General features: G+C 50.7%; 1 protein-coding gene across 1 annotated transcript in view; it reads right to left on the reverse strand.

The window, feature by feature from the left end:
* L3MBTL2 (L3MBTL histone methyl-lysine binding protein 2) overlaps positions 1–10,858 on the reverse strand; it is a 20,180-nt gene extending 9,322 nt beyond the window's left edge. Inside the window, exons 1-9 of the mRNA XM_090272372.1 lie at positions 10,762–10,858; positions 8,336–8,576; positions 7,047–7,180; positions 4,321–4,444; positions 3,683–3,751; positions 3,430–3,530; positions 1,578–1,695; positions 1,089–1,223; positions 717–805 (exon numbers count right to left, since the gene is read on the reverse strand). Of these exons, the coding sequence (XP_090128498.1) occupies positions 717–805; positions 1,089–1,223; positions 1,578–1,695; positions 3,430–3,530; positions 3,683–3,751; positions 4,321–4,444; positions 7,047–7,180; positions 8,336–8,576; positions 10,762–10,785 (1,035 nt within the window). The 5' untranslated portion in view covers positions 10,786–10,858. The remainder of the gene's footprint in view (positions 1–716; positions 806–1,088; positions 1,224–1,577; positions 1,696–3,429; positions 3,531–3,682; positions 3,752–4,320; positions 4,445–7,046; positions 7,181–8,335; positions 8,577–10,761) is intronic.
* Between the last annotated feature and the right edge of the window lie 1,547 nt (positions 10,859–12,405).

Consider the following 12,405-nt stretch of genomic DNA (forward strand, 5'->3'; position numbering starts at 1 on the left):
CAGTGGGATTGCTGAAGGGAAGGGGGGTACAGAGAAGAGGGGAGCAAAGGGAAAAGAAATTGGGACAGCTGTAACAACATAATCAATAAAATATACTTTTAAAAAATTGATGTCACACATGTGATTCTGAAGCCTATCCCTGCTTCTGAACCAAGGCTACTTTATAATTAATCGTGTGCATGACTTCGTTTCCTCTGTCAGACTGGAGTCCTGTATGGCAGGATCTGCATTCCCATAGTGCTTTGTATACAACAAGTGCTTAATGAAATCTACTGAATGGACGGTCCTGGGAGCAAAGGGAGGGGTCCGAAAGAACAAATGGCAGACCCCACAGAGTGGTTGATGGGGCTGGATCAGACTAGCTGGGGAGGAGGCCAGCGTCAGGCTGGGAAGGCAGCAGGAACCGCCATCCTTCCTTGAGAAACACGGAGCCGCTACAAATTGTTAAAGAAGGAGTCCTAGGGAATAATCCAATGAGTAGCATGAAGCACACACAATGGAAGTAAGGAGCCCTGGTCGGGTAGCTTTGTTGGTGAGAGCATCGTCCTGAGACACCAAGGTTGCGGGTTTGATCCCAGGTCAGGGTACGTATAAGAGTCAACCAGTAAGTGTACAAATAAGTGGAACAAGAAAAATTGATGTTTCTTTCTCTAAAACATTTTTTTAAGTGGGAGGAAGAAGATCACTTAGGAGACCCAAAGGGCTCACCGCCAGACCTTGATATGGAAATCCACGGGAAGCGTCCTGGAGCCCACCAACCGTTTCATGAGGTAGCCCTTCCAGTCGGTGAATTTGGCGTGAATGGCTGCGAGACAGAAGATTCCTGGTTACACACTGACAACACTCCATGGACAGAGGGCGCCAGAGCTGCCCCAGAGGCCAGCAGAGGAGACTGAGCCACTTATTTCTGCCCTCAGGCCAGCAATCACCTCATCCTACAGAACCTGGCCCTATGACGTGGAGCTGCCGCAGGGCCTCTAGGACAGAGGCGGCGAGCGGGCTCTGTTCTGGCCTAACCTCGGACAGAGGACAGCCTTCTCCCAAGGGCCCTGCAGAAACCAGCACAGGGAGCCTTCTCAGCAACTCACTGCGAGGGGGCACCAGGATCTTGCTGTTGATGGCACACCAGCCGATGGGGTGGACATCCACAGTCCCCAGGTTGCACCAGAAGTCGTGGCTGGCGTCATTTTCAAAGCCCTCATACCGGAGCAGTACTCGGTACCCTGGCAGGAGGAAAAGCGCCAGGGAGGGAGGGTGGGATGGGGGAAGATGCATTCTTAGGCCTTCCTCCTCCTCCAGCCCAACCCAGACTTTCCACTGCCTCCTCCAAGAACTCGTCCCAGGCAGTGTGGTCTCTGCTGCTCACAAGAATCATGGCCAAAACACACCCATGCCACTCGCTTGGAAAGCAGTATGGCATAGTGGGGAGAATTACTTTTCTATAGCCTGATTATCCCTGGAATAAACTTAAAAAATAGGAATTTCCATGCTCACCAATAGGCAGGGGTGTTTTTTTTTTGGTTTAGTTTAGCTTTGTCTCACGAAGCCGATTTCTGCCTACAGCGCTGCCTACCCACCTGCGGCCTGGATGACCGAGGCGATCCAGTACACCCGGCTGGGGAGCACGGCGTCGCTGTTGAGCACCTCAACCTTCATCCCCTTCATCACGTCCTCCCACTGGTCATAGAGCGGGACCTGGGTGCGGGTGAGAGAACCCCAGGGAGCCAGTGAGCTGCCTGGGCGGGCAGGGAGGAGTGTGGGCCCATGGCTGCCTGAGTCACTGCGGCCTTCACTTTTCCACATCTCCCACTGGGTGCAGAGCCAGGAGCGGGGCGAGCAGGAAGAGGTGAGCAAGACGTCTGCTGTTGCTGAAAAGCAGGGTCAGGGAATGCAGACAGGCAGGCAGGGGCAAAGGCCAGAGGTCCGGACTATGAGAGCCCCGAGTGCTAACCTTTCCAGGACCAGCTCCTAGCGGCACCGTCTAGAGCACCTTGCCCTGTGCCAGCCCACGGGACACGTGACAGTTGCCCGTGCCTACCACGTGCCAAACATGACCTCCTTCAGCCGTGACTCCGGCCTGGGCAGTGAGGGCCACGGCCATTACCACGCCAGCTCTCACACGTTACTCCTGGCATGTTCTCCCTGCCCCCCTCTCCGTGGTCCGCTCCTCCTGTTAAACATCGTCGTCGTCGGCAGCCGTCCGTCTCGAGAGACGATGGTGTAGCTTCTTAAGAGTCTATCTGCACCGCCGAGAATGGCTGTGCAGTCCGACTCGGGAGTGACATGGTATCTGTCTCCTCCCGTGTTGAATCGACATCTTGCGATGAAGCTACAGAGCCTGGGCAGGGTGATATGGAGGGTCTGCTGTATACCCCTACAGTAATGGGCCATTTTGGGGGTGCTTTCCCAATAAATGATTCTCACTTTGCTGCCAACGGCACCTTGGTTCTTTGTGGAAAAATTCAGCTTCTCTTCATTTTCAGCCCTAGGTTAAGCCTGTCCCATCTCCCTGGCCACAGACACTGGGTCCGTAACAAAACCTAGAGACGGTTATGCAACCCAGGCACACAGGTGGGCTCCTCGCAGAGCCTATGAATCAGGGGTGTTATGTGCCAGCGGGAGGGGGCGCCAGGGGGTTCAGGGCAACAAAGGGGTCCCCAGCCAGGAAAGATATGCCCCTTCCCCAGGAGCTCAGAGAGGGGCAAGGCTGCGCTGAGGGCCACCGTCCCACTGTTCGGGGCGCCCTCTGCAGAGGTCAGCAGCAGCTCAGAAGGGAGAGGCCAGGTATGTTTACTCTGGTGTGAGGACTCCAAGAATAAAAGAGGCCTCCACCTGGATTTCCTGGTGTTTGGAAATTGGCTTCAAAGACCAAACAAGACAGCTGCTCTAGGCCTCGCTCCCTGCCGGCAGACCACCGCAGGCTACGGGTGCTGCCCAGCCCTCGGGGCCTGGCCCTTCGGTGGTTCTCAGTGACAGGGGGAGGGAGCCTTTGGCAGAAGCGGGCTCCAGGAGGGATCCACATCCGCCTCCTCGGGAACCAGGGGCGCAGGCTAGTTCAGAAGCACCAAGCTTTCAAACGGAAAACATACAAAATGGGGAAGAAAGGAGGAAAGGGTTTCAGATTTGGTTCTGGGACACAAGCCGGCACAACGTTCCATTATGTAAATAACAAAGTGGCCTCGTCAGAGAGGAAGCACCTTGCCCGAAGCCCTCAATGAGGGGTGGAGGGAAGACTTTTGAAAAGAAGAGAACAGAAAGGCAAAAGAGAGGGAGTGGCAAAGCCGCGCCTCTCCCGCCCAGACCCCCCACCACTGCTCGCCCCAGTGCCAATGCAGCGTCCGGCCTGGAACAATGAGAGGCAGCGGGGTGAGGTGGGTGCTGAGCCTCTGGGTTCCCTGCTCTTCCTCGCGTCCCTTCCAGGGCACTCACGTGTTTAAAACAGCTGACAGGAGCAGCCTTGTAACTGTGATCCTTCAGGAACTTGCCCCAGTCGAAACCCAAGACCAGCGCTGCAGAGCAGAAGGGAGACGCTGAAGGGAGTGGAGGGTGGGAGTTCAAGGAGCAGCCACTCTGGGAACCTGGCCCCCGAGGAGCCTGGAGAAGCTGGTCCCTTCCCCACCACAGCAGCATCTCGATCCCTAGCGCTTGGGGAGGCCACCTGTCCCCATACCTACTTCACTACTGGCCATCAGGACCTTACCCAAAGGCTGCCAGGCTCTCAGGAGCAAACATTCAGAAGGCAATGTCTGACCTTTCTTCCCCCAAAGAAAAAGGGAAACTGAAAGACCCTTGACTCTAAATTCCACAGACCGCCCAGACCCTTCATTGGCTATAGCCAATCTGAATGGGTGGGAGGTCACACACCCAGGCCCCCCCCAACCCTCCTGCCTGTGGAGCTCAATTTCAGTCAGACACTCAGACCACCGAGTGCAGAGCTGCTTCGTGCCTATATTTCATTTGCTCAGAAACTGCTCCACACTAAGAAAGTTTCCTTTTCTTATCCCCCCGCCCCTCCCAGCTAGATCTGGTTTCCCACTGCCCCCGTGAAACAAAAACCACAGGGCAAAAATCACTGCAAAACCACCAAGGCTAATTCCGGGCTTCTGAATGATCAGTAGGGGTCCCGCCATTTCAGGGTGACTGAGGGATTTTGCTGGAGTAACTTCCACAAGACCTACCAAGCGAGGAAGCTGCAACCCGGAGTCAGCCTGGGTCGGGCACTCTGTACCCTCCTTGCTGCTAGGGAGGGCCACCCAGTCCTCGCATCCCACCCTCACGCCCACGCCCGGCAGCGACCCGAACGGTCCTCTGTCCACTTACCGTCTTGCCCCGTTGGTGTCCCGTCTGCCAGCTGCCCTGTCCCCTGTGAGTGCAGAAAGGCTCCGATTTTGGCAGACCAGGCCGCTTTGTGCAGGACTTTGGCTTTCTTGGTAGGCGGTTTTCCCTGAAGGGAGGAGAGGACATGTGTAGCCTCCTGGCTAAGAACCTAGCTCTGGGTTAGGACTGTCTTGGTTTAAATCTTGGCATGGGTGCAGTTACTTAAGCTCTCTGGGGCTTCATTTCTTCACGTGTAAATCCAGGTGAGGCTAGTAACAATGCTAGCTCAGAGGGAAGCTACAAGGATGGCAGTTACTGTAAGAGCCTGGCACGGAGTCAGGCCTTAGCTGTCGTTCACTGAAGGACTGGCGGGGGGTGGGGTGGGGGCAGGTGACAGGGCAGGAAGGGACTCCTGTTCCATCTTTTAAACCTTTGCTTCCCCCAAGCACCCTTTCCTAGTGGCTTGAACTCTCAGCCATTACGTACCCCTGCATGTCTACAGATCTATGGCAGAGAATGAATTTCAGTGGGATCTGTGGACTGAACCAGGAGGCAACATTCTGTATATATGGGAGTGTTCTGGAGAGGGTCCTTGGCTTTCCTCAGGTGCTCAAAGGTCCTCTCCCGAAGTCAAAGGACACTGATCTGGTCTGTAATTTATAACTTATGCACTAATCAGAAAGGTTGGGAGAATTTATTAGAGAGACCAGTGAGGTAAAAATGTGGGTTTAGAACCCACACAGCCCTGGTTGGTGTGGCTCACCAGACTGAGTGCCGGCCTGAGAACCAAAAGGTCCCTGGTTCGATTCCCAGTCAGGGCACAGGTCTGGGTTGCAGGCCAGGTCCCTGGTTGGGGGCATGTGAGAGGCAACCAATTGATGTATCTCTCCCTCTCTTTCTATCTCCCTTCCCCTCTCTCTAAAAAGTAAATAAAATCTTTAAAAAAAAAGAAAAAAAGTAGAACCCACACAGACCAAGGGTCAAATTCTGGCTCTTCAATTTTATGTGTACCTTTGAGCAAGTTACTAAAACCTTTGACCCTTTAGCCCTGGTTGGTGTGGCTCAGTGGACTGAGTGCTGGCCTATGAACCAAATGGTCACTGGTTCGATTCCCAGTCAGGGCATAGGCCTGGGCTGCCAGCCAGGTCCCCAGTTGGGGGGCTGTGAGAGGCAACCACACATTGATGTTTCTCTCCCTCTCTTTCTCCCTCCCTTCGCCTCTCTCTAAAAATAAATAAAAATAAAATAAAATATTTAACCCTTAAAAACAGGAATTTTTAAAGATTAATTTCTTAGCAATCACTGGTTAGCCTGAGAGTGCCCAGCCCTTAGTAAGCACCCCCAAACTGTACCTCATAGCGTTATCGGCTCACCGAGGAAGGGTTTCTCCATGCCTTGACTACAATTCACAAATTGAGGGAAACAAGACTAACTGTCTCATGAAGATCAGAAAGCATACGATGCACTGAGGAGAAGACCAGGCTCGCTGACTCTGAGTAAACATCGCAGCAGAGGACCGCAAGCTTGTGGCACATTAGGATCACCTGGGAGCTCTTTAGAGCCCGTGTCCAGGCCACACTTCGTCCCAATTAAGTGAGAATCTTTGGGAGTAAGACCCAAGCACCAACATTTTTAAAACCTTCCAGGTGATCCCAATATGCAGTCACGTTGGAGAGCCGGTGTTGTGAACAGTGGCCCAGAGGTACCACGAAACACCACGAGGCCAGGCACCTGGGATTAGCGTCAGCCTCACCCTGCTGCCCTCACCCCAGAGAGTCACCCGAGGTAAGTCTTCCTCCTCTCTGGACCTCAGCACACTTATCAATTAATGTATGGGTTAGGCAACACATCAGAATTCTTCCATTTCTGAAAGTTCTATGAGTGTCGCCCTGGATGGGTGGCTCATTAGCTGGAGTATCGTCCTGTACACCAAAAAGGTTGCAGCTTCGATCCCCGGTCGGGGCGCGTATGGGATGCAGCTGATCAATGTTTCCCTTTCTCTCTTCCTCTCTTAAACCAGTAAACATATCCTTGGGTGAGGATTAAAATACATAAATAAAAATTGTATGAATGTCAATAATTAACTAGAGATTGGTGACTTTCTGGGTGGCTGGCTCCCTAGGACACGGGGTCAGAGACGAGGCATCAGCTCTCTCAACACCCCCGTAGCTGATGAACTTGTGGCTGGTTCCCAGCTTCCTTTCAGAGCATTTATAAAGTGTGGTGGAAGGACCAAGGGTGTCAGACTCCCAGGAGGTTCTTATCTAAAACTTATTAGCCCTGGCTGCTGTGGGTCAGTGGATTGAGCATCGGCCTGCGAGCCAAGGGTCGCTGGTTCGATTCCCAGTCAGGGCACATTACTAGGTTGCATGTCAGGTCCCAGTTAGGGGCACGAGTAAGAGGTAATCACACAGTGAAAAGAAAAGGAAAAAAAAAAGGGAAAAAAATAAATAAATAAAACTTATTGAAGACATCACACTCAGTGGGATGAGGGCAGGAAATGGAGGGAATGAAGCTCCAGGAATCTGCAATTTAATGAGCTCCGTAAATAGATTCCTCTGCCCTCTGAAGTTTGAGATCATAATACATACTGGGAAATTTACAACCTCAGGTGGACACAAGCGACGTCCTTCCCAAGCTCTCTTGGCCCCTTGCCACCAGTTAGCTGGTTGTTCCTGTCTCAGCACCCCCAGCCCCAGGAAGGGTCTTCCCAAGTGACTGCCTCTCACCTGTAATCTAGCCAAGATACTGGCTTTCTTGGAGTTGGAGGAGTAGCTCCTGGAACAGGAGACACTGCAGAACCTCTTGGTCTTGGAGAAGAAGGCTTCCCTTGTCCCCACGATACCACACATCTCACAGACAGCTGGGAAGAGAACTTAGCACGTGACTCACCTGACACGGTCCCCCCTCGTCAAACCAAAGGACGGGCCCTTTAAAACCTGGGCACTGTATTAACCAGGTAGGTCCTGAGTTCCTGAATCTATTTCACCCAAGAGGAGAGGCTTGGCATCCCTTGGCTATGTGTCAACAGCAGGGCTAAGGAAAATCCACAAGGAAACACACGAGTGTTGGAAAGTTTGCAAAGGGGAAAATGGGAAGGAAAAAAGTGCCCAAGTCACTTAATTTCTGTGAGTCTATTTTCTTCTCATCTATAAAGACACTGAACTAGATCAGTGTTTCAATCCTGACTTCACATTAGAATCACTTGGGGAGCTTTTAAAAATGCCCAAGACAGAGTCTAACGTGCAGCCAGGATAGAGAACCCCTGGACTAGATGGTCTCTATTGGGTCTATTAGCAAAGTTCTAAGATTCCAAGAGAACAATTAGAAGACAGAAAGGAGAAAGAGAAAAGAAAGGTGCGACCGGAAAAGAGAGGATGAGTAGAAAGGAAATAAAACTCAACTGGAAAAGAGGCTGAGAGAATTTTTCTAAATGGTTTAGGCACCAAGGAACAGCAATGCCCTCACAGCCCACCTGGCCTGCCTTTCACAGGCAATCCACGTGCTGGAGACCTGACACGGGTCCAGCACTGTCCAGGCATCACATCTCTGAAGCCAACTGGCTTCCTATTATGCCATGGGATCCTTACCTGCCCACCCACACCCCCAATCCTCTTACCCAGGGGTCACTTTATTTTGTATTTCCCTCCAACCCTGTGGCTTCCTGGAGAGTAATCAGAACACTTTAGGTGTCCTGTCTTCTCAACATCCAGGCTTAAAAATCCACCAGTTATTCACACAAATGTAACGGTAGCACCGTATGAATGAGTAGCATCTAATATATGCTGAATAAACTGAGTTGTATGAAAGAATGAATGAAATCAGACTGCAGCAGAGGAAATAACCCTTGGGCATACTCGGGATGCCTCTGTCTAAGAAGTCCTTAGACACCTGATCCCTTATACTTAAGATCGAACAGCCCGTGACACCTGGACGCCCCTGCCCACACGGCCTATATGCCCCTCTTCTGCCTTAGCCTCCTGAAACCTCCCCATCTTCAGGGACACTCTGAAGGCACCTGGCTCAGAACCACTGCCATCCAAGGAGCGAGGAGTCCCAGGGCTGAGCAAATGCAGGGGGGAGGTGGGCAGCTCCCCTGCTTCCCTCTCTTCATTTTCTGCTTCACTTGACTCCTCGAAATAGGAGCTGCTTTCACTGCCCGCACTGCTGTTATAGCTCCGGAAACTGTCATAGCCACCAAAGAGCTCTAAGTCATCATCTTCTTCCTCCTCCTCCATTGGCTCTGAGGAAGGAACCTCCTAGTGCAAGAAAGAATGACACAGACCAGTCAGGATCACGGTTGGCTCAGTGTGTGGGGAAGGCGGCTGTGGATCTGCTATCAGCTCCCTTTCCAGTTCTTGGTTAGGTCAATACTTTTGGGCAAAATGGCAGGCAGAATCAAATACCGCCTTGCAAACACCAGAATCATTACTCTTGTTCATACACTGCTCAACCAAAATTCAACATGATAGCTTAATAAGACAGAAAGAACATGTTTTAGAAATTACCCAAGCTCCTTCTGTGGCTTTGATAGGGACAATATTTTAACATGATTCAAACAGAATACAACGATATGAAAATACCTTAAGTGAGGTGCCTCATGAAAGCTTTCTGCAAAAGATGCACACAGTCAGCCCTCAGTATCAATGGGTTCCACATTTGCGGAGAGAAAATATCAGTATATGGGAGGGTGGGTGGAGGTTATATGCAAATATTGTGCTATTTTATATAAGGGACTTGAGCAGCTGCAGATTTTGGTGTCCGTGGATCCAGAGGGACAACTGTACAAGCACACCTCGTTTTATTGCTCTTTGCTTTACTGCACTGCACAGGTGTTGCAATTTTTACTAATTGAAGGCAAGACGCTCCACCAGCGAAGATTACGACTGGCTTTGTTGCAGTGGTCTGGAACTGAACTCATGACAAATTCATTCGTCCCTTTTCAGCATATGTACACCAAAATAATTTCAACCTCCAAAACAATTTAAGTTAGAGGTAAGTTAATTTGGGACCCAGACAATTGTAAGGATTCCGAAGGCCTTAGACCCACTAGTCACAGCAAAGTGATATGTACCACAGTTAGGGACTTAGCTCTGACCCTAACTAGATAGGGGTTCCAGGGCAAGTCATTTAACCTCTCTGGGCCTCAATGTTCTCATCTATAAAATAATAAAAATATCTGGCTCACAGAATGTGAGCTGTGAATGAGAGATTGTATGTGAATCTGCCTAGCACGTCGTAGGAAAGGTGTGAAGTCTGGGCTCTGGGCCAGGGCTCAAACACCATCTCTAGCTTATACTAGCTGGACAGGCTGCAGCAAGTCAATCTTTCAGCGCCTCAGTTTCCCATCTGTAAATAAGAATAATACCACCTATTTCATAGGCTTTGGGGGAAAAGGAAGGGTTAATACAGGTGAAGCACTGGGAACAGAGACTTGCACATACATAGTAAGTGTTCAGTCAATGTTGGCAATTATTACTGGTTAAAAGTAGGGCGTTTCTTTCTTTAAAAAAGTTATTTATGTATTTGTTGTAATTGTTCTAAAAGCATGGCATTTCAAACAGATGTTTGAAACCCAGCTCTGCCACTTATTTCGTGTGTGCTTTCGTGCAAGACACTTAACCGTCCATCAGTACGGCAGGCCTTCTTTAGAAGACCGTTAGGAAGACTGCGATGTGGAAAGCCCAGTCTGTTCCCAGCAGGTAGCGACAGCTCCAGACGTGTGGGCTCCTTGTCTTCGCTTCTACTTTATGATTACTCTCCTTTACCCCTGCAGACTTTTTGAGCTATTCCATTGTATATTTACAGCTCCAAATGCAAATGTGCTAGAGAGGAAACTGAGTTCAAATACAAGGTGAGCAGACGCCGGATGGTTAAAGCGTAAGTGGGTTCCCGGTGAGGCAGAGTGGGAGGAGCCTCCCAGGGCCAGTCCGGGACCCGCCGGCCGTAGTGCCCGCCTCCGGCACCTCGCAGCGGGGTGCACCTCCTGGAGTCTCACCACCTCGCTAAGCCGCGGCTGCTTGACCCATAAAAAACGAAACGATAACACAGGATAGTTGTGGGGAGGTAATGCACGTGAACGCTCTGGACACGGAGGGTTTCCTCCCATCACGTCACACCAGGACGTGACAGGCCTCACAATCCCTAAAGAGCACGACCACGCGACAGGAAGGACGAAGGACATTCGGGAGCGCTCAGACCCCCAACCGAGTTCCCCTGCCCTCTGACCAGGCAGGCTGGTTCCTCCCTCAACGGCTCGCCAGGCGTCGGCCCCAGCACTATCAGCCCCAAAAGCCACACCACTCGCGCCTGGGCCAGCTCAGCCCCAGTGTATCCATCCTGCCCGCCACCCGACAGGCGTCGCCGAAGGGCCTAAAGAAGGGCCCCGCGAGCTAGGCTCTCGGCGTTCCCCTTCCCAGACAACGTAAGTCCCCTCCACCTCACCTCCGCTCCCCGGGGCTTCTCCATGAGACCTAACACAATTACTTCAACCGTCACCAAGTGCAGGAAGCCATATTAGCCTCGCCGCTTTTCCCGAGGGCGCTCATTGGCCACCTTCCAGAGCAGCGAGCCAATCGCGCTTCATGACAGAGAAAGAGCCGGCACCGCCCTCGGCTGCGTCCCTCCTATCCTCGGGGCGGGGAAGCCGCCAGCCTTGTGGAACTTGTAGTTCCCCTGTGGGTGTGGGGGGGGGCGTTACTATGGCGACGGGAAAATCCCAGGGCGCTGGGCTTGCCGGGGCTTCTGCAAGCGGGTTTCATTTTTTTGTATTTTAAATATTTTTAAATAGTTCACCTTTATTGTTTTTTCCCATTACCATTTTTCCCCCACCTGCAGGCGGTTTTCTTCTAAGACAACCTCTTTCCCGTCACCCAGATCCCATTTTGCATTAAATCAATTAATTATTGAGTATCTGCAATAGTCAGGTACTGCTCCAGGCCTCAGGAATAACCTCGCATTCTTTCTGATTAGAAATTTAAGATGCTCGTGGGGCTGGATGCCCATCAGAGAGACTCATTTCCAATCTAGGTAGAAACTAGAATATTCTTATGCCCAATGCTATAAATGTCCCAGATGTTTGAAATCATACAGCACTGGCCTTACATCACCATCTCCCGAATAAAAATCTCAGCTATGGGGCTCTCTGTCTTATTCTGTTTGGATTTCCTGCAACGTCCTTACCCACTCCAAGTTCTAGGTGCTGTCATGGAGCTTTACAAATATTTCAAGTCTGGAGATGTCCATCACCCTTTGAAAGATGAGGAAACAGTGGCTCTTTGGGTTTAGACTTTTCAAGATCACACCAGGCTGGAATTTAAGAATTAGTCCAGAACCAAAGGGTCACCGGTTCAATTCCCAGTCAGGGCACATGCCTGGGTTAGGGGCCAAGCCCCCAATTGGGGGAACACTAGATGCAACCACACATTGTTGTTTCTCTCCCTCTCTTTTTCTCTTCCCCTCCCTCTAAAAATAAATAAATAAATCTTTAAAAAGAGAATTATTCCAAATTCTTCCTTTATCTTATGCTGTGTTCTGATTAATTGAAAATCTAAATGTACTATGGTAGTGAGGGCTGAATATTTGTTAAATGTATTTGTAAATTTGAGGTTCACCACATAGATGTGAAAGTCTTCCTTGAATTCTTTTCTTCAGCCTTTTCTACCTCCAACCCCATACCCATACATTAACAAGCACTGTTGATTCTTCTCCCACCACAACTACCATCCTAACACAAACCGCCACCCACTGCAACAGCCTTCCAACCGGTCTCCTTGTTTGAATCTTCACCTTCTTTAATCCACACATATGGCCTTTTTTTTCTTTTTCTTTTTTTTTAGAGAGGAGAAGGGAAAGAGAGAAACATCCATGTGTGAGGGAAACATTGATCAGTTGGCTCTCTCATGCCCCCAACTGGGAACCTGGCCCGCAACCCAGGCATGTGCCCTGACTGGGGATTGAACCAGCAGCCTCTCAGTTCTCAGGCTGGCACTCAGTCCACTGAGCCACACCAGCCAGAGCTCACTTTTTTTTTCACTTATTTTAATTACTTTATTTTTAGAAAGAGGGGAAGGGAGTTAGAAAGAGAGG

The sequence above is a fragment of the Furipterus horrens genome, unplaced genomic scaffold (genome assembly GCF_987537825.1).
Source record: "Furipterus horrens unplaced genomic scaffold, mFurHor1.1.pri manual_scaffold_4, whole genome shotgun sequence".
Lineage (NCBI taxonomy): Eukaryota > Metazoa > Chordata > Mammalia > Chiroptera > Furipteridae > Furipterus > Furipterus horrens.